The sequence below is a fragment of the Nannobrachium achirus genome (assembly GCF_963921795.1).
Source record: "Nannobrachium achirus genome assembly, chromosome: 6".
Taxonomy (NCBI): Eukaryota; Metazoa; Chordata; class Actinopteri; order Myctophiformes; family Myctophidae; genus Nannobrachium; species Nannobrachium achirus.
In genome coordinates this window covers 22,057,330-22,077,949 of record NC_137815.1, presented here as the reverse complement: position 1 = coordinate 22,077,949, position 20,620 = coordinate 22,057,330, and the positions used below count along the sequence as shown (strand labels likewise).

At 47.1% G+C, this 20,620-nt stretch overlaps 1 protein-coding gene across 1 annotated transcript; it reads right to left on the bottom strand.

Annotated features, from left to right (window-relative positions):
- Positions 1-1,013: 1,013 nt before the first annotated feature.
- Positions 1,014-17,982, bottom strand: LOC308286903 (haloacid dehalogenase-like hydrolase domain-containing 5; the record flags this gene model as incomplete). The annotated part of the gene is made up of 10 exons (XM_080728025.1): positions 1,014-1,202; positions 3,693-3,900; positions 4,501-4,677; positions 4,884-5,058; positions 5,192-5,222; positions 14,818-14,911; positions 15,061-15,173; positions 16,009-16,206; positions 16,488-16,544; positions 17,893-17,982. The coding sequence occupies 10 exons, from the start codon at positions 17,980-17,982 to the stop codon at positions 1,014-1,016; spliced, it is 1,332 nt and encodes a 443-aa protein (XP_080584151.1).
- Between the last annotated feature and the right edge of the window lie 2,638 nt (positions 17,983-20,620).

Sequence of the window (20,620 nt, the reverse complement as noted above, 5' to 3'; positions counted from 1 at the left end):
GTCTCCCCAAAATGTCCAGGCTCTGAAGCGTGGCCTACATCTGGCCTAGATGTTGCCTACAAGACAGAATTCATTTCCCAGAGGATTCCACCGGATGCGTAAAGAGAAAAATACAAGCAATAATAACTGCGTAAAGTTGAACAGGGTGAAGTTTGAACGGAATTTCTAGCTCAAAGAATGTGGAAGTTGTAGGATGCCAAAAAAAAGTAGCGGAATAAAGAAGAATAAATATAAATTGGGGATAACTAAAATGTGTGCTTGCTAATGTGTGCGAGCACTCATAAATAGCACCGTTCACTTCAAACTAGGTGTGATATTTTCCCCTCTACACTAAATATCTTTCTGCGAATGTTTTACCCAGAATAGGGATGCTATAGGGTTCAAGTGGTTAATGTAAAATATATTTATATATTTCCTATAACACAAAGATGTGTAACCCCCGAGGACCCACTAGAACCCCCAGAGGCCCGGACCCCCTGTTGAAGACCCATGATGTGGGTTAAAAGTGTTAAACCTATGTCCTCTGATATTAGATGTGAGCAGAGGTTAAAACTATACCTCTGCTGTGTTACGGATAAGAAAAAAGACCATTCACTGCATCAAAAGTAATCAACAGGCCTGGGCTGCAGCGTGGTGGTCCGGGCACCCTAGGCTGCAATACCTCCAGCGTGTCGCGGGTTCGAATCCCGTTCCCGACGACCTTTGCTGCGTGTCACTCCCCACCCCTCTTCCCATTTCCTGTCAGTCTACTGTCCTATCAATAAAAGGCATAAAAGCCCAAGAATAAATCTTTAAAAAAAGGTAATCAACAAACTTAAAAACTGGTCAAAGTCAAATAATATAAGAAAGAGGCAACTTTTTTGAAAATAGACGATAGTAACAAGAACTGAGTCAAAAAATAAATGCAAAGCCTCGACTCCTATACGATTCCAAGTGCTTGTCAGGGTCGGGGGGTCCCCAGTTCAAACATGATTATTTAGCCCTGAAAAGGTTTAGAAGCACTGGTTGAGAGGTCAGAGCTTGAGTCCTTCTTGTTTAAAGACCAGGTCTACGGCAGCCTCCACATCTTCCACGATGTGACGCGGTTCCACCAGGGCGGGATCGAACAGGAGGTCATCGTGGCCGTGAAACATGGTCTCCGTCACCGTGCTGTACTGGTCGCTAGGCAGCGGCGACTGAGGGTTGTATACGCCTGTACACACCTAGAGACGAAAACATATATAGTAAGTAATAAACCTTTATTTGTATGGCACCTTTCATGACATGAAGTGCAGCTCAAAGCGCTTCACAGAGAAGAAAATGAAGCACAAGTGCTTAACAGAAAAAAATACACATGATTACAATAAAGCAGAAAAGACAAAAACATAAAACATTGAAGAACATTTAAAACATGAGTAAGGACTCTACCATAAAAAAAGTAGCCATTAAACGAAACGGGTATTTCTTACATTGATGCTCCTACATATTATCATGCAAGCACCAGTTAAAGTTACTTTCCATCCCTCATATACTGTATGCACAGTGCACATCCCATAACCCACACACTGCACATCATTTTGGAGCTCATATCTTTGAACGGGTAAGGGCTAGTTTATTTAATAAATCAAATAGCAAAACTAACTAAAATGTTTATAGTGTTATATGGGTGGCTGACTACATTTTATTAAAAGGAGTTTTGATAAGACAGACTGATGCTCTGCAAATGTACTCAGAAGGATGTATGTGTGTGTGTTTTACAAACGACCATAGAGTTACCATGGCTTGGTGGTAGAGTCGATGTGTTGTAATGTCTTGATCCTTGGGTAAGGCAGTTTGAATCCAGGAAGAAGATCATCATGTAAATTAGTTTTTCAATTTCAGTTTTGCCTATTATGTGTTTGTGGCAAAGACAGCCATTAAGCTATCGATTAATTGATCAATATAATGTTAGATAGATAGGTAGGCTAGAGTAAAGGATCTTATTAGGTGTGATGGTGGCTCAGGGGTAGAGAAACTGGCATAGAACACGGAGGTTTCTCGAAAGGTTTTCAGATCGATTCTGGGCTCCCCCAGAGATAGTGTTTAAGAATCCTTGTGCAAGACTCTGAAGTCTCAACTCCTAGTTGCTACCGGTGAGCAGGTTGGTGCCTTGCATGGTTTCCTGCCATCTGTGTGTGTGAATGCAATCTGGCAAGCCATCGTCAAGAAAAGGGACCGACCACTCATCCCTTTCATAGCCATCATTGACTCTTGTCTCGCGAGATTGGTGTGAATGTAATGCACAATCTATGTAAAGCGTAGATTGTCCATTTTCAAAAAGCCAAGGTATAAAATAGGATTAAAGTGGTTAGTGTAATATTATTATTTACTTCTGCAAAGTCCAACATTATGAATTGCTCAGCGGCAGCTCCGACTGATGTGTGCAGCAATAACAGCCTACAATTAAAAGTCTTTAGCAACTCTATCATCAGAAGCTTAAAAAGGGGCAGCCAGAGCTGAATGGTTAGGGAGCCCGATTGGGGATCCAGAGCCCCTGGTTGTCCCTGGTTCAATTCCAGACCATGGTAGCAATGTTGATGCGTGTCCCTGAGCAAGACTCTTAACTCCTAAATGCTCACATGCTCCTTGTGGGCAGCAAATCGGTTGGGCTGAAAATACTGAATTACCCTCGTGCAAGGAGTAGGTAACTATTATATCTATAGGCAGGCAGTCATAGAGGTACGAAGGTGCCAGATAATTTAGAGCTTTATAAACAAGTAAACTCATTTTTAAAATCAATCCTAAAAACAACCGGGAGCCAGTGTAGCGACGCTAAAACTGTGTACTGAGTAATATGTTCTCTTATCTTAGTTTTAGTTCAACTCTGGCTTGCAGTAATCAAGCCGAGATAAAAATCAAAGCGTGAATCAGCGTTTTTGCATCGTCCAGCGACAGATAAGCTCTAATTCGCATAATATTTCTAAGGTGAAAGAGGCAATCTTTGTGACATGATTAATGTGTGTATTAAAATTCAATTCAGCATCAATGATCACCCCCAGGTTCTTTAAAGAATTGTTACTTTCCTAACCAGGTTACCAGGTCTACTTATTATTGATTCTCTCTGCACTCTAGAACCAATTATGAGAACTTCTGTCTTGTCCTCATTTAGGTACACAACTACAAGACAGTCCATTGTAACTACAACCAGGGATAGAAATAGGGCTGTAATGTTTTTTTTTCTTAGCAATTATTCTTTCGATTACTTTTTCAATTAATCAAATTAATCATTCAAATACCGGTATATATTTTATAATTGACTAAATCTATTAGTCTGATTAACCATGTAATTCTTTTCGCTACAAAAGAAATCAAAGAAGATTTTAACCTCCCTGATTAGTTTTTATCGATTATTAAATTGATTCGTTTGGAAATATTGTTGCACCCCTAGATAGAAACACAAAGTAAAATCAAGTGTGTAGAACCAGAGACACAAACACAAGGGATTAGTGTCACATAGCCACATACTTGTACATCTCCATAGAAACCTCTTCGCCAAATAGATTACCTATATCATGGATACTATCTATAACTATCTATTATACTATAAACTGTAAATTGGTAATGCGCACAAACACATACGGTAATCGTACAAGTGCTTATTACCAGTTAACTGTTAATAGTAGTCATGATGAAGGTCAGTCAGTCAGTCAGTCAGTCAGTCACTCAGTCATTACCAGTATTGATTGACAGCTAGTTGCTGTAGCTGCAGATAGTAGATTGTCCCAGGCTGCAGTTCCAGTCTCATTCTGGGGGGGCGCCGTGGTCACCTGATCTCTGCTTCCCTGAGCTACCAGTTTAGCGGATGTCGTCTGGGCAACGCGCCGCTGCCCAAGGTAGCGGTTGTACAGGTTGGCACCATAGATGTCCGTCATCAGGTTGTCGCTAGGCAAGGAGAGAGAAATGAGATGAGATAAAGAAACAACATGAATAGTGTGTACCTACACCTGCGTCCTATAGTAGTTTTCAAACTTTTTGGGCACGCTTGCCTATCTTTCACAGGCCACTTCAAGTAGATCGACTCTTTTCCCCCGCCTCCCCGTTCCTCTGAGTTTGTGTCCTATTGTTTGTGTAGAGCAATAGCTTCTAATCGTATCATTTTGGAATGGTTGACACATCGGCTAAGAAACGTGGTGTCTGAGATTCACGTTTCAAGGCAGCTGATCAATATCTGATCTATTTATCATTGTTTTTACAGAGGTATAGAAGCGCCTCTGTGAACGGGGAGGCGGGGGAGCGGGGGACGATCTACTTGAAGCGATGTGTGAAAGATAGGCAAGCTTTGAGCACACCAATGGACAAGTCAAAACTTAAGTACACATGCATTCATTCCATAGCCAATGAACACGTTCCCAGGCTTGTTCCCAGTTTGTAGATGGCTATTTATGCAATGTTTTTGTTATTTGTACGGACCAACAATGTCACCACAATAAGATTGGAGAAAAAGAGAAATGATGAGAACCATCCTCTGTCAGTGAGTCTTACCCAATAGCGTACAGGGTGTTGATGGGGGCGTGTCCGGCCTGCTGTGTCAGCAGGTATTCCGCATGCTGATAGGTCAGCTGGCTGGGTTTTCCTAGCAACGCCTCATACTGCAACTTCCTGCCGGTCAACTTCCTGTACACGTTCTCCAGACACGCCATGAACATACCGTGACCAAACCTACACACGGTTTACAATTTAGCCATTTAGTAAAACCATTTAGGCCTGAAAAATACCTAAAAAATGTCTTCTAAATCCTAACAGTTTTCTGAAAAACTCATGTTTCTATCCCAGTGCATGACGGAGGATGATTTCACGAGAAATTAACTCTCCACAATGCGATTATCGTCCCATCCCTCCCTAGCCCTGAGTGTAGTCAACGTTACCGTGGGGACGGGGCCTCAGCCATCCACAGCAGGTCCATGTTGCAGGCCAGCACAGGCGGGTGGGCGGAGTCATGAGGCACGTAGGCGGAGCCAAGGTTCCCATTGGTCAGCAGCACATCGATCACCAGCTGGAGGTTTGTCTCCCACCTGACCGGCTCGCCCAGGAGAATGACCGCTGGGAGGGTGGGGGGGGGGCGGCACATGAAAGATTATGGTCTCTTTGTGTGTGTGTGTGTGTGTGTGTGTGTGTGTGTGTGTGTGTGTGTGTGTGTGTGTGTGTTTGTGTTTGTGTTTGTGTGTGTTCTTACCCTCTACTTTAGGGTGAGGCAGAGTAGAAGACTGGAAAAGTGAGAACATGTTATTAGCTTAGATTTCCATTGCACGCACGCACGCACACACACACACACACACACACACACACACACACACACACACACACACACACACTACAAAGTTGCCACATGCTCATGTGCATGTATGTGACAACATCTGTAGATTATACAAATATCGATTAAGGTAATAAAAAAAAAAACTACAGTTATATGGCAGGCTGTATCTGGCATTATAGCAGCTAATCCCTGTAATAATGGACATGTCAGATTGAGGGGTCTTTCCTTTCATTAACTTCCTTGTCAGGAAACAAAATCTGCCAGTGCAAAAAAAAAACATTATTAGGCGCAGTGATATTAGTCTGGCCATGCCAGGCCAAGCTACATCGCCAAGGTCAGCCATATGAATGAATGAATGAATGAATTACCTTTATTTACCGGTATACAGCACACTTCACAGCACAAATGCACAGTGCTTTACAGAGATACACAGTAAAAAAGTAAGCTCTACAGTTGCAGAGTTACAGAGATATACAATAAAAACGTAAGTAAGCTCTACAGTTGCAGAGTTACAGAGATATACAATAAAAACGTACAGTAAGTAAGCTCTACAGTTGCAGAGAAGGCACCAATCACATTCAATAAAAGAGAATAAATTAAAAACACCTATCAGCAGTGGTGTAAAAAGTACTTACATTCTTTACTTAACTAAAAGTATCAATACCGCAATGTAGATGTACTCTGTTACAAGTAGAAGTCCGGTATTCAACATTTACTTGAGTAAAAGTACAAAAGTATTGGTATCAAAATGTACTAAAAGTACCAAAAGTAAAAGTACTAATCGTGCAGAATGTCCCATTTTAAGTTATCAAATGTATAAAAATCTTTTGAAATGTGACGCATTGTGAGCTTGTAGATCGGCTATTTTAAAATGGCCCAAACATATATACGGCTGAAGTGGTTAATGTATGTTTTGTAATAACAATAAAAATCTACAAAGTAACTTGTAACTAAAGTTTTGAAATAAATGTAGTGGAGTAAAAGTACAATATTTGGATCCGAGATGTAGTGGAGTAGAAGTAAAAGTATTGGAAATTGGAATTACTCAAGTAAATTACAAATAGCTCAAAAGTGTACTTAAGTATGGTACGTAAACATAATGGTAAGTAAATGTACTTAGTTACTTTACAACACTGCCTATCAGTAACAGAGAATACACAAAAACAAAAGTACAGTAAAATCAGGGATGCCTATAATAAGTGACCAAAGACCAAAGGCATGTGCTTTTTACCATGCTGTAGTCTCCTAAACCTGAACTGGAAAACAAGGCTTTCATTCCCCTTTAGATCAGTTGTTCTCAAACTGTCGGTGGGCTATTTTCACAATAGAACCGTGTTATACAAAATGTTATGCCTCAACTCTTAGTGCTCGTTAGGGTGGCGGGTCCCCAGTTCAAATATGATTATTGTGGGGGTCACAGATCCCCAGATGATAAACTTGATGTGCAACATTGTTTTCTCACTCAACAGTAAACAAGCCAAAATAAAGTTTAAGTGTATAAACTAGGTATCTGCACATTTCTAAAGTGACAATTTAACTTTTTAATACCTCTAAAATGACAAATTAAACATTGGCCAAATTGTCAAATATTAGAGGCATAAATTGTGAAAATAGCCGATCTACATGCTCATTGCGAGGCGTTGTGAGCATGTAGATCGTCTATTTTCACAATAGAACTGTGTTACAAAATGTAATGCCTCAACTCTTAGGGCTCGTTAGGGTGGCGGGTCCCCAGTTCAAATATGATTATTTTGGGGGTCACAGATCCCCGGATGATTAACTTGATGTGCAACATTGTTTATTGTCATACCTCCAGACAAGGTCCCCCTATGGGATAACAGCGCCATCTGGCGGTGCAACAGAGTAAAACTCATGTACTCCCGTACGAGAAATTATCATTTGTCGGCAGGGCTGTCAATCACAAACGAGGGCACCGCCCCCGAGTGTATATAAGCCCTGTGGGCTCACCTAACTTCCTCTTCCGCACCTCTGCGCAACAGCAACTAGAGTATGCGAACTCAGCCAAAAAGTTTTAATTCTGTAAAGTATAGCCTAAAGCGACGACTAGGAAGTCGGCCACTGGCCTTTATAGATTATCTCCCGTACGTTAGAATCTACTTCTATCTTCTTCCTACAGTTCGGTGTTCTTCGCCTCGCTTTGAGTCTTTTGCTTCTTCTCTGTACGTTCTGCCACGTGTTTCCCTGCCCTAGCTTAGCTTCGGTTAGCTTCGGTTAGCTCACGATGGCGGCTCGTCGACCCACGGTTAGCAGCCTGCTAGCCAGGGTACCGAAGAAGTGCGGCCTTCCCAGCTGCAAAGGCCTCATCGCCAATGAAGATACTCATCCGTTCTGCATTGTCTGCGGTAAAGTTTCCGTTCTCATCCCTCAGACTTTCTATCGGGCGTTAGCCTGGTGTAGCTTAGCTTAGCCTTGCTTAGCTGCTAGCTAGCCAACGCCACGATGTCCGATGTTCCACGGCCCTCGGCTAGCATGCTGCTATCCTTGTTTCCCTGGAAGTTTGGTCTGTCTGGATGCTGGAGACTTATCGCTGGTGAGGACACCCACCCTCGGAAATTCCTTCATGTGGTGAGTCTTTCGAGCGTTAGCATGTGGCCTTGCTTGCTTGTTCCTTTGTTTGGTAGCCTCATGCTAGAAGGCCCTCGCCCAGGGCACTGATTGCTAGCGCGCCCTAGCTTGGGTGTCGCTATTGTTTTCACTTCTAGCTGGCTAGGACCTTCCACTGTTTTCCGGTGTTTTCTCGTATTGTCCCCGCCGCCCTGGTCTCGCCGACCAGGGCTCCGGGCCTCTCCTGGCAGGTTGTTTTGGTGCGCAGCGGTGCCCGCTGTTTGTGCTTCCTTCACTTAGCCTCCACTAGCTTTGTGGCCTGCCTGGTTTCCCTCCACCGGACTTTTCTGCCTCCGGGGCTCGCGGCGCTGTACGCCACAGCGCTGCTTCTCGCCCCGGGCCGCAGCCTGCAGCCACTACGCCTACAGGGGGCTCCAGCGCGCCGCTGGTGCCCTACGGCGGTCGGCTGCAATGTCACGGGACTACTTGCCGGTTCTCGCCCTCTCTCCCGCCGGTTCGGCTAGCCGCCGTCCCAGGGAGGAGAACCTGCTAGCCCGCCCGGCCGCTCCCACGCTGGGGGCGGCTAGCGGCGAGGTTTTTTCCCGCCTGCAGCTACGACACCATGTTGTTTCTGCCTCCGGGGCTCGCGGCGCTGTACGCCACAGCGCTGCTTCCTGCCCCGGTCTGCAGCCTGCAGCCACTACGCCTATCGGGGGCTCCAGCGCGCCGCTGGGGCCCTACGGCTGGCGTTCTGCAACCTCACGGGACCACACGCCGGCCCTCTCTCCCGCAGGTTCGGCTCCGCCGTTCCAGGGAGGAGAGCCTGCTAGTCCGCCCGGCCGCTCCCACGCTGGGGGCGGCTAGCGGCGGCTCCGGTTCCCGCCTGCAGCCACGACGCCTATTGGGGGCTCCAGCGCGCCGCTGGTGCCCTACGGCTGGCGCCTGCAACTTCAAGGGACCCCGTCCCGCCGCTCCCACGCCGGGGGCGGCGAGCGGCGACGCCGGTTCCCGCCCTCTCTCCCCGGTACGGCTGGCGCCGTTTTTATTCAGGGGAGAGAACCTACTGGTCCGCCTGGCTGCCCCCACGCTGGGGGCGGCTAACGGCGACTTCCTCCTCCTTCCCCTTGGATTTTTCGTTCTCGGCCATGCTGGCTGAGCCCGGATCTTCCTGGCACGCTCTTGTTCTGGTGGCACGCCTCCGAACAACGCCGTTAAAGGCGGGGATGAATTTGAGAGTGAGGATGAGGAGGGACTGAATTTGGTTGAAGGCTCTTCTCCCAGTATTCCTCCTACAAGTGAGTCCTGCAAGTCCTACATCCCGCTCTCCCCTCCACTGTACCAGCGGAAGGGGGCCTGGGTCTGCGGCACCCGGACTGTGGTTTTTTCCACATGGTGGGGCTCAAGGACACCACTTACTTGCGCTCAAGCGCACTAAACACAGCTCTCCCCACAAGGCTTGTGGGAAGTGGGTGTGTTAGATGACATAGGGTTGAGGGCCTAGCCCTCCACGGGGTCTGGGTTCCGTGACGGCACACGGTCCTCCTCCCCCTCAATGCAGACATTTGAGTTCTTCCCACGCAGGGGAGAATGAAAATCTCTGTTGCCCAGTAGCTTTTTCCCATGTCATCAGTGGGAGTGTGTTGGTCGAACAAAACTTTTGTTTACCTACCTCTCAGTCCCTAGCACAAAGGACCCTCCTCTCTGCTTACAGCCAGTCAGTGTATAGAGACCCATGCAGGGCTCTTTAATCACTCAAAGGATTACTTATTGTCCCAGTCCTGCAGACTGGTGACAATTAAAAGGTTTTTCCCTGGTTTTGCAATGGGCTCCACTGTTTTGCTATTAGTCACAATAACAAAGCTTCTCTTCTGTGCTATTCCCCTCTGTCTCCACTGAGCGGCACTGTCGTGCCGAGTTCAGTTCAGAACAGGAGCATGGAGTGTTGTTACAGCATCTTAACACTCTTCAGGGACGCCGAGCCGGACTCCTCCCACAGAACCTGTGGGAAGAGGTGGCGTAAATGACTTGGACTGTGGGCACAGGGGTCCCTGACTACACAGGGGCCTCCTTCCCCCAGGCGCTAATATTTATTTTCCTTATTCCACGCAGGGATAATGAAAATGTTTACTGCCTCCCTTGTCCCCAATGTCTTGGGAAAAAAGAGTTGTGAGCAAGCGTGCCTGCTCTCTCCTACACTTGCACGGACAACCTCTTATCGCTTGCAACCACTCGGTGTGATGGAACCCATGCAGGGTTCTCTACTCACTCACAATAACAGATTTCCCAGTCATGCAGTCATGCAGACAGGTTACAATCTGAATGTGTTGCAGACATGCTGAGGTTCCCACCCATGTTAACTGCGGTTCACAGTGGTGCGGTTTCTCCTATGTGCAATTCTCCTCTGCCTACACTAAACGGCACTGTAGTGTCGATTCTAGTGCGGGACAGGAAGTGTTTCACTATCGGTGTATGGGATTGTGAGTTGGCCTAATTTTCCCTGCAAGGAACTATTAAAGGCCTCAGATCTGGTTTAAACGTATACACGTTCTTCCCCGTGCTGGGGTAAATGTTTTTACGTAACGAACCGTATCTCGCAGAATGCTCTTTCTGTTTCTCTTTCCACCACCGTTCAACATGTTGACGTCACGCCTGTTGGCGCGGCCGTCACCGGATAAGGAGGGGAACTTCCCGGTTACGGAAGTGCTAATCCCCTACGTTCCTTCTCCCCCGTGCAACCTAACGGTTTCTCCCTCGTTTCACAGCACGTTAACACGTTGTGTGAAACGGTTAGGTTCCGAACGGAACCCTTGTTTATTTAATACCCTATGGTATTCTGATAAACATTGGGGACTGTGCAATCCGAGCAATGGGTGTTACGTCAGTAACACGTGGCCTTAGATTGCATTTCTTGAACCACCCCCGCTTCCAGCTGGGGTATTTACACTCGAGCCCGTGCTTGTAAGCAGGGGCTCTGAGTGAGGAAATAAGCTCGGTACTATGCAATGGTGCTGTAGTAGAGCTCTTACGAGACCTGAACCAGCTTGGTTTCTGGACTCGACCTTTTCCTGGTTCGGAAAAAAGGGGGGGGGCTGCATCCCTTCTGGAATAGGGATATTACACCAACTTGGTGTTGGCCCACCTGAAGGCCTTGGGTTTTTCAACGTCTTTTGGCAAAAGTATGTTGACGCCCTCCCAGCAGATCTCCTTCTTGGGGATACCTCTGGATTCGACCACGTTGTCTGCCCGCCTCTCTCTAGAGGGGGTGGACAGGTTCCTGACATGTCTTCGCTCCTTTCAACTGAACCAAGTGGTCAGTTACAAGGAGTGTATGAAGTTGGCAGGGCTGATGGCTTCAGCGGTGCAACTTCTTCGCCTGGGCAGGTTTCATATGAGACCGTTCTGGCGGCGGACACTGACGCTCAGGATTCCTCCCCTGCATGGGTGCTGGGAGTGGTGGTCAGCCAGGCCTGCATGGACGCGCTAGTCCCATGGCGGGACCAGGCGTTGTTAATGATTGGAGTCTCCATAGGCGTGGTGGTGTCATGCAAGGTGATCACCACAGACGCCAGCCGCTCGGGGTGGGATGCCACCCACGAGGGGCGCTCAGCCAGGGGTCTGTGGACCCCGGCCATGTTGGAGTACTACATCAGTTATCTGGAGTTAATGGCGATCTACTTGGCGCTCAAGCATTTCGAGCCATTTCTCCGGGGTTGTCATGTTCTGGTCAGGACGGACAACACGGCGGCCCTGTATTACATCAACAAACAGGGCGGCCTCGCCTCGCGCGTGCTGGATCACCTGGCGCGCGAGATGACCCTCTGGTGCTTGCCTCGGCTGAGGTCCATCAGAGCCTCCCATGTCCCGGGCCTTCAGAACGGCGGCGCCGATCTGTTGTCCAGGGGGGAGCCTCGTTACGAGGATTGGTCTCTCCACCCTGCGGTGGTGAGACAGATCTTCTCCAGGTTCGGTCAACCTAGAGTGGATCTCTTTGCTTCCCAGGAGAACGCGAAGTGCCCCCTTTACTTCTCAGTGAGGGGGCCTTCTCCTCTGGGGTTGGACGCGTTTGCTTACGAATGGCCACGAGGTCTTCTCTACGCGTTTCCACCCCTGGAACTGATCCTTCCCAGGCTGGAGAGGATCAGATGTTCCAACCAGGAGGTTCTTCTGGTGACACCATCCAGGGGAGTGTGGAGGTCTCTGATCACCCCACTGCTCTCTCAACCCCCTTGGCGGCTCCCCGTGCACAGGGACCTGCTGTGTCAGGCAGGGGACGAGATCTTCCATCCAGACCCACGGGGCCTAGACCTGTGGGTCTGGCCCGTGAGAGGGAGAACCTGCTCGCAGCAGGCTTCTCACCAACGGTTGTAGCCACTATTCAGAGTGCTAGAGCCCCCTCTACTAGGGCTGTGTATGATGGAAGGTGGAATGCCTTTCTGGACTGGTGTGAGCTACAGGAGCCACCTGTGGTGGCTCATTTAGCTTCGGCCCAGAGGGTGTTAGATTTCCTGCAGGACCGCCTGGACCTTGGTCTGGCGTTCTCTACACTGAGGGGTTATTTAGCGGCTTTTGATGCCTGCCACCTGGGGGTGGCAGGTATGAGCCTTTCTAAAATCCCTGAGGTGGTCCAGTTCATGCATGGTGTTGACCATTTAAGACCTGTGACCAGAGCCTTGTTTCCTGTGTGGGATCTACAAGTGGTTCTCGTGGGCCTTTGCAAGGCACCCTTTGAACCGATTGGGAGGACCTCTTTGAAACATTTAAGTTTCAAAACAGCTCTTTTGCTTGCCTTGTCCACGGCTAAGCGTGTGAGCGATCTTCATGCGCTCTCTGTGAGCCCTGATTGTATGAGGTTTCTCAATAATGACTCTAGGGTTCTTCTCAAACCTCATTGAGTTTTGTTCCTAAGAACCGAGTGGTCCCGAAGGAACCTGTTGAGTTGACGGCTTTCCATCCTCCTCCGTTTGCTTCGGAGGAGGATAGGCGTCTTCATTGTCTTTGTCCAGTTAGAGCCCTGAAGGCCTACTGTGACAGGACGGTGGACAGCAGGTCTACTTCTCAGCTTTTCGTGGTCTTGAATGCCAGTCAGCGAAAAGCGGTGTCCAAACCCACTCTGTCGAGATGGCTTGTGGATGCAATTAGGTTGGCTTACACCCGGTCTGGGTCTGAAGTGCCGGTGGCGCTTAAGGCCCACAGTACTAGGGGTGTGTCTACCTCTTGGGCGTTGTCCAAAGGGGTCTCCATTGAGGAGATTTGTGCGGCGGCGAATTGGTCTTCGCCGTCCACCTTTGCAACCTACTATCACCTGGACGTTGCGCCTTCTGCTATGGCGCATACGGTTCTGGGTGCTGCTGCCCTTCCTACTAGGTAGTGGGGCGGCGCTCTCCCCTTCCTGGAGCAGTTGGCTACTGTCTCCAGGATACATGGGGGGGGACCCTGAATTTGCCCTTATTTTACTGCAGTAATTATAAGGCGGACCTGTGTCTGCCCTTAGTGCATAAGGCGGGCCTCGGTCTGTCAGGGTCTTTTTCTGTCTGTACACGCCCAGGCCCTGTGGGTCTGGGTCGGATCAGTCCCAAAGGGGTCACGTCGGTTGACGGGACCTCCTCCCGGATGTGGTCGGTGTGCACGACAGTCTTGTCGGTTCATGGCTTCTCGGGGAGTGTATGACTCCCATAGGGGGACCTTGTCTGGAGGTATGACAATAAACGATTAGGTTTCGTACGAAACCATGTTTATTTAATACCGGAGGACAAGGTCCCCCGAAATAAAGCCCCTCGGTTCGCTAGTTGCGGGCGCAGAGGTGCGGCTTTAGAGGAAGTTAGGTGAGCCCACAGGGCTTATATACACTCGGGGGCGGTGCCCTCGTTTGTGATTGACAGCCCTGCCGACAAATGATAATTTCTCGTACGGGAGTACATGAGTTTTACTCTGTTGCACCGCCAGATGGCGCTGTTATCCCATAGGGGGACCTTGTCCTCCGGTATTAAATAAACATGGTTTCGTACGAAACCTAATCGTTTTCTCACTCAACAGTAAACAAGCCAAAATAAAGTTTAAGTGTATAGACTAGGTATCTGCACATTTCTAAAATGACAATTTAAGGACGTTTTAATACCTTTAAAATGACAAATTAAACATTGGCCAAATTGTAAAATTTTAGAGGCATAAATAGTGAAAATAGACGATCTACAATACATGCTCATTGCGAGGCGTTGTGAGCATGTAGATCGTCTATTTTCACAATAGAACTGTGTTACTTACAAAATGTAATGCCTCAACTCTTAGTGCTCGTGAGTCGTTAGGGTGGCGGGCCCCTAGCCTGGCGGGGCCCGACGTCATCTGCGTTCACTCACTCATTCCTTCCACAGTATAACGTCTGGACTTACGATTGATTGGCAGCGAGTATACCGATTATTCTCTGATCGGGGCCAATCAGTGACTGCTTCCGCACTATGCTTCCGCACAACAAACGTAGTCTTCCTGACAACAAGTGAAAAGATTTCCCTGATTGGTCCATGTGTAGACGGTGACGTAGATGCATGCTGCAGGCTGCAGCATTTTCAAAACAACAATGGCTGCCCTCGCGATGCAAAAAGTGTAACAGTTAACGCTCTAACCATAAAACAACCAATAAGTGCAGTTATTTCAGTTGGAATCAATTACAACAATTAAAAAGCAACACGGAGGATGCGCTAGTGGAGTTTATCGGCCGAAAAGACGTGTTTGTTTGCCGTTCTTCCGACTGGCTGAGAGATGGTGATTGGTTAGAGGAGTCTGTCTGTCAAGGCAAGTACTCCCGCCCACTTTTCAAGCTGCCAATAGGCCAAAGGCCAGACGTTATACTGTGGAAGGAATGAACACAGATAACGTCGGGCCCCGCCAGGCTAGCGGGCCCCCAGTTCAAATATGATTATTTTGGGGGTCACAGGCTGAAAAGGTTGAGAAGAATGAGAACCATCCATGGTCAAAGTGATACTTACAGCTAGTTTAGGTCGTCTGTTGTGATCCACCATGTCCAGCAGGGGGTACTGTTCTCTCAACTGCTCAATAGTCACTGCCTTCTGAAAACCAAGACTAGTTTCACATACTGGTTAAGGATTCAAATAACAAAAAGACGCTGTGGAGGGCTCAAATCCACGGGAAAAGAAATCACAATTAATTAATTAATTAATTAATTTGAAAGGCAAAATGCAGCTTCAGTGAATACAGGGTAAAAAGGATACTTTTTTGCGATGTCAAGGACAGGTCCCTGGCCAGACACCAACACACACTTATCATGAAACCTCTGAAACATCTGCAAAGGACTATGGGATAGCATCACATGATCCTCTGAGATCTGTCGCAAAGACACGCACGCACGCACGCACGCACGCACGCACGCACGCACGCACGCACGCACGCACGCACGCACGCACGCACGCACGCACGCACGCACGCACGCACGCACGCACACACACACACACACACACACACACACACACACACACACACACACACACACACACACACACACACACACACACACACACACACACACAGTATGTATGGTATTGCTTAATGACTAGTTATGACTAGTTTGTCTGTATGGTAGTAGTAGTATATTAATTCAAGAGCTTGTAGATTAGCTATTTTCAAACGTTTTGACATTGTGAAATCTTTCGTCTATATTACATGACCAAAATTGGCAACCATTTTTCATAAATATCTTTTATTAAATCATTGATTATAAGATATTTTCTTATACTTGATTAGTTATATTAAACCTTTACTGCCATATCCCGAGTTTCCCCCAGTTATTCCTGCTGTTCCAGGCCGCCACGCCCGAGTTTCCCGAGCTATTAGATTAATTAGATTTAATTCAAAACAATCAAAGATCGGATAGCCGATCGGCCTTTCCTAATTGCTCCAAAGACAGTGCTTCCAGTTTGGAAACGGAAACGGATATGCTTTTTTGGGGAGCGAGACAACACGTTCCACCACGTTAAAAAGGTAAGAAAATTGCGGCGGTCAACCCCGAAAGTCGGACGTTTTTTTAATGGCAGTAAATGAGTTAATTTAATTGCTGTACCCCAACTCTCAACCATGTCTTTCTCTGCCCAGCTCTCTCTATCAACATGTCTTTATCGACCCATCTCTCTCTCTCTCTTTCTCTCTATGTCTCTCTGTCCTACCTGGACTCCCAGGATGTGAGACAGCTGGTCAGCTTTCTGTCGCCTCAGACAGTTCCCTGCGTTGGTGACGAAGACAACAGGAAACAGGAAGCGACCTTGTGAGTCCAGCAGCTTGTGGAAGGCTCGCCGCGCGGCGGGAAGTGGACGTTTACCTCGAACCAAAACGCCATCGATGTCGAAGATGAACCCCACCCCTCCCTACGTGCAGAGAGACACACACAGGGACATACAGACACACACAGCGAGAGACAGACCATTATCATTTACCATTTAAACCTTGTATGTTGTATTATCTATTCTACAAGCTCACAACGTGTCGTTATGCTTGTAGATGGGCTATTTTTGTTATGTTGTGCTGGCTATACTAAAGAGTAACAATCAGAGCTCTGGACGACAACATGCTGGCTTTATTCAACAGACTTGTCATACAGGTCATCTGCATTAAGCCCACTAGGCATTCTGAGTCTCTGTATACGAACAGGCAGCTCATCCAGGTTCTTCGCTCCCAGCAGTGGCACCTTAGGTTTGAGGTCAGTCTGTACATGGAATGTGAGGAAGTCTGATAATCGCCTGCACGCCCATGTAATGGCCAAGGCCTCTTTTTCAATTTGTGCATAGGCTACCGCTGCTCTGTGTCGGTGAGCGCTCTGGATGCATACGCGACTGGTTTGAGTTGAGGTCATTTGTGTCCCAATCTCACTGAGAGCCAGTCATCTCGGAAAGTACAGCTTTAGACAGGGACTGAAAATACCTTTTTTTTTTTTTTTTTTCACTGAAATGTGATAAAGCCACTAAAGTATTTCATAAATTTCAGGCTACATTTCACTTAAACGCCAGAGCTTAACTCTGCATGTAAATAAGACTTTTTTTAATTAATGTGAGAGATCGTCAGGTCATTTGCAGGTTAAACATTTATTTAGAACTTGAATATCTCAAAAGTATTATTTCAGCATGGCATCATTCTATAAGCCATATCTTCAAAACTGTTGGGTCAATCTCCACAACCAATATATCATTTTGTAGCTATGATCCCCAGCTTTCCAATGAAATGAAAAAATACAAATCCAATGACTGGCTCCCAGCCAAATTGGGACACATTTTGTCTCTGCAGTAGTACTGCTCCCAATCCAAATGATGAGGCATCAGCTGAAACCACTGTGTCTGCTTTGGAGTTATAGAGTGTTAGGCCTGGAGGTGAGCTGAGTGTCTTTTTGATGTCATCAAAAGCTCTCAGTTGCATTGGTCCCCAGGTCCACATATTCTTTGCTCTCAACAGATCACGGAGTGGCTGTGTCTTGTCAGTTAATGCGGGACGTATTTTCCAAGGTGATTCACCATCCCGAGGAATCTTCTGGTCCCACTCACATCAGTTGGTTCTCTCATGTCAGTAACTGCTTTCACTTTATCAGGATCGACTTTGACTCCCGTTGCATCAATAATCTGACCCAGGAATTCCACACGGTTTGTGGAGAATACACACTTTTCAGGTTTCAGTGTGACACCTGCTTCTTCCAGCCATTTGAGTACTGTGTGTAGGTTTGCATCGTGAAGGGCCTGTGTTTGTGCATACACAAGTATGTCGTCCATCTGGCATATGACCCCCTCTAAGGCCTCTAGGATCTGAGACATTCGCTTTTGGAAGTGCTCAGTTGCGGGTGAGATTCCAAAGCACAGCCGATTAAAGCAGAATCTGCCAAATGGTGTAATGAATGTAGTGCAGACTCCTTGGCTAAGGGAATTTGCCAGAACCCAGAATTTGCATGGAGATTGAAAAACACTTTTGCCCCCTCTAATTGTCCCAGTGTGTGTTCAACTGCGCTAAGCATTATGTCTCTCTCTCTTTACTGAGTCATTCAGTTTTGTTAAGTCGACACATATACGCACCTCTTTCTGGTTTGCTTTAGGAACGGTGACCATACCAGTGCACCAATCTGTAGGTTGTTCGATCCTGGAGATTACCCCCATCTCTTCCATCCGTGCAAGCTCCTGTTTCACTTTCGGCATAAGCGGCAATGGGACTCTCCTTGGAGTTGTCAGAGCAAACGGTTTTGCATCAGGCTTAAACTCTATCTTATATTCCCCCTCTAGTTTGCCTAATCCTGTAAAAAGCTTAGGGAACTGATTCGTGCTTGGTCTTCCTCCTCGGGCCCACCTCACAGTTATCACTACATAAGCGTGGGGTGGCTTACAGTAGCTGACAGAGTACAGCAGCTTGCAATGGGCCTGGTGTACAAGATACACTATACCTCCAAGATACCCATGTGGCCATGTACCTGACAAACTACTTCCTAAAGGTCAAGGATGTCCACGACCACAACACCAGAGGCAGCTCCACTAATCATGTTCAACATAGATTTAACACTAAACAAAGCTCTAATTCGTTCTCTAGCTATACCACCAAACGTAGAATGCCCTACCGCAGGCCTTAAAGGAGTGCAAATCCCCTAGCCTCCTTCAAAATTGGTCTGAAAAGTCACCTTCAGACGGCTGCTTCTCGTGACTTGTATGATGACGTTATTTTTATTCTTTTTCTTGTCTACTTTTGTAATGGGGCGGCTGTAGCTCAGTAGCTCAGGAGGTAGAGTGGGTTGGCCAATGATCCATGATCCATGGGTCGGCGGTTCAAATCCCAGCTTCTCCTGTCTACATGTCGAAGTGTCCCTGGGCAAGACACTGAACCCCAAGTTGCTCCCGGTTGGTGCCTTGCATGGTTTCCACCGCCACCGGTGTATGAATGTGTGTGTGAATGGGTGAATGTAATGCACATTGTAAAGCGCTTTGGATAAAAGCGCTATATAAATGCACCATTTACCATTTAATTGATGTTATCCTATGTAAATTAGGCTACTATGATCTATCTGTCTGTCTTTCAATGTTATATGAGATACATAAAGTGGTTCATGTGTAAATAAGCCGTAAAGCTTAATAGGATCTCCTTTTAGTTGACCTTGTACCAGTGATTTGTGCGGTCATCAAACTGTACTTTTTTTCTATTGCAAACTGCTAATAAACTCTTCAATCAAACTGTTCTTTCACTGTTTTGGTGGAGTCCAGTGATATGGTGTCCACCCTGGCCACTAGTCCCAGCACTAAACTTGCTGCGTGTCCCAGTAGGCCAGACTTCAGGGTTGTGACCACATAGACATCGTGTACAGTGCTCTTGCTATGTGTTTTCAGAGTAGCTGTGAACTTTCCTCTTACATGCAGACGGTTCCTCCCAGCTCCATAAAGGGCTCTGTCAGATTTAATCAGCTCTGGAAACAGTCCATGTGCTTGGTACACAGATTCTGGAATAGCGTTTACATCAGCACCTGTATGGATTCTGAAATCGCATGGTCATTCACTTTAATCTTTTCTCTTCATGCGTCCTCCTTTTCCTGTGCACTGACTGAGTCCAAGAAAGCAATCTCAGTTTCCTCTTCACTGGAGGCATGGACCTCTCTGACTGCCCCAGACCGGCACTCCTTTGCATTATGTCCTTTTTTATTGCAATTTTTACAGGCAGCATCTTTGGCTGGGCACTGCTGTTTGCTATGTCGTGGTTTTCTCCCACACCACTTACACCACTGTGTGTCCCCCTGTACCTGTGACTGAGGTCGCAAATTCTTCCTTTGAAATTGCATTTTGCCTTAAGTTGCTGTGGTTTGTTGCCTTGCCTTGCCCTTTGGGGCGAGGTCGCTTTTCGCCCTTAGGCGTCTTACTGGTTTATTCATACTCTCTACACAGTTGTTGAATTTGTAACAGAACATAGGATAAAGGCAGGCCTATACATAAGAGTAGTAGTTAAAGTACTGGTTGTTGGGAGTAGTACAATGACATATCAGTACACCCATACTGCATGCTTAATGTGAAATGAATCTACCACAATCAACTACATGGTCTATTTCTCACCTAACATAGTATACTGTGGTTGTATTGGTCAGCTCCCAGTACAACAGTAGTAGACTGTGGTCGTACTGGTTAGCTCCCAGTACAACAGTAGTAGACTGTGGTTGTATTGGTCAGCTCCCAGTACAACAGTAGTAGACTGTGGTTGTACTGGTCAGCTCCCAGTACAACAGTAGTAGACTGTGGTCGTACTGGTCAGCTCCCAGTACAACAGAGGTAGACTGTGGTCGTACTGGTCAGCTCCCAGTACAACAGTAGTAGACTGTGGTCGTACTGGTCAGCTCCCAGTACAACAGTAGTAGACTGTGGTCGTATTGGTCAGCTCCCAGTACAACAGTAGTAGACTGTGGTGGTACTGGTCAGCTCCCAGTACAACAGTAGTAGACTGTGGTCGTACTGGTCAGCTCCCAGTACTACAGTAGTAGACTGTGGTTGTACTGGTCAGCTCCCAGTACAACAGTAGTAGACTGTGGTCGTACTGGTCAGCTCCCAGTACAACAGTAGTAGACTGTGGTCGTACTGGTCAGCTCCCAGTACAACAGTAGTAGACTGTGGTCGTACTGGTCAGCTCCCAGTACAACAGTAGTAGACTGTGGTCGTACTGTCTGGGTAAAGGAATGAGAACAATTTGACGGGCAAACAGAGAGGGCCTTTCAGTTTAAAAAAAATGCACTGATGACAATGTTTACAACACACGCACGCGCGCACACACACACACACACAC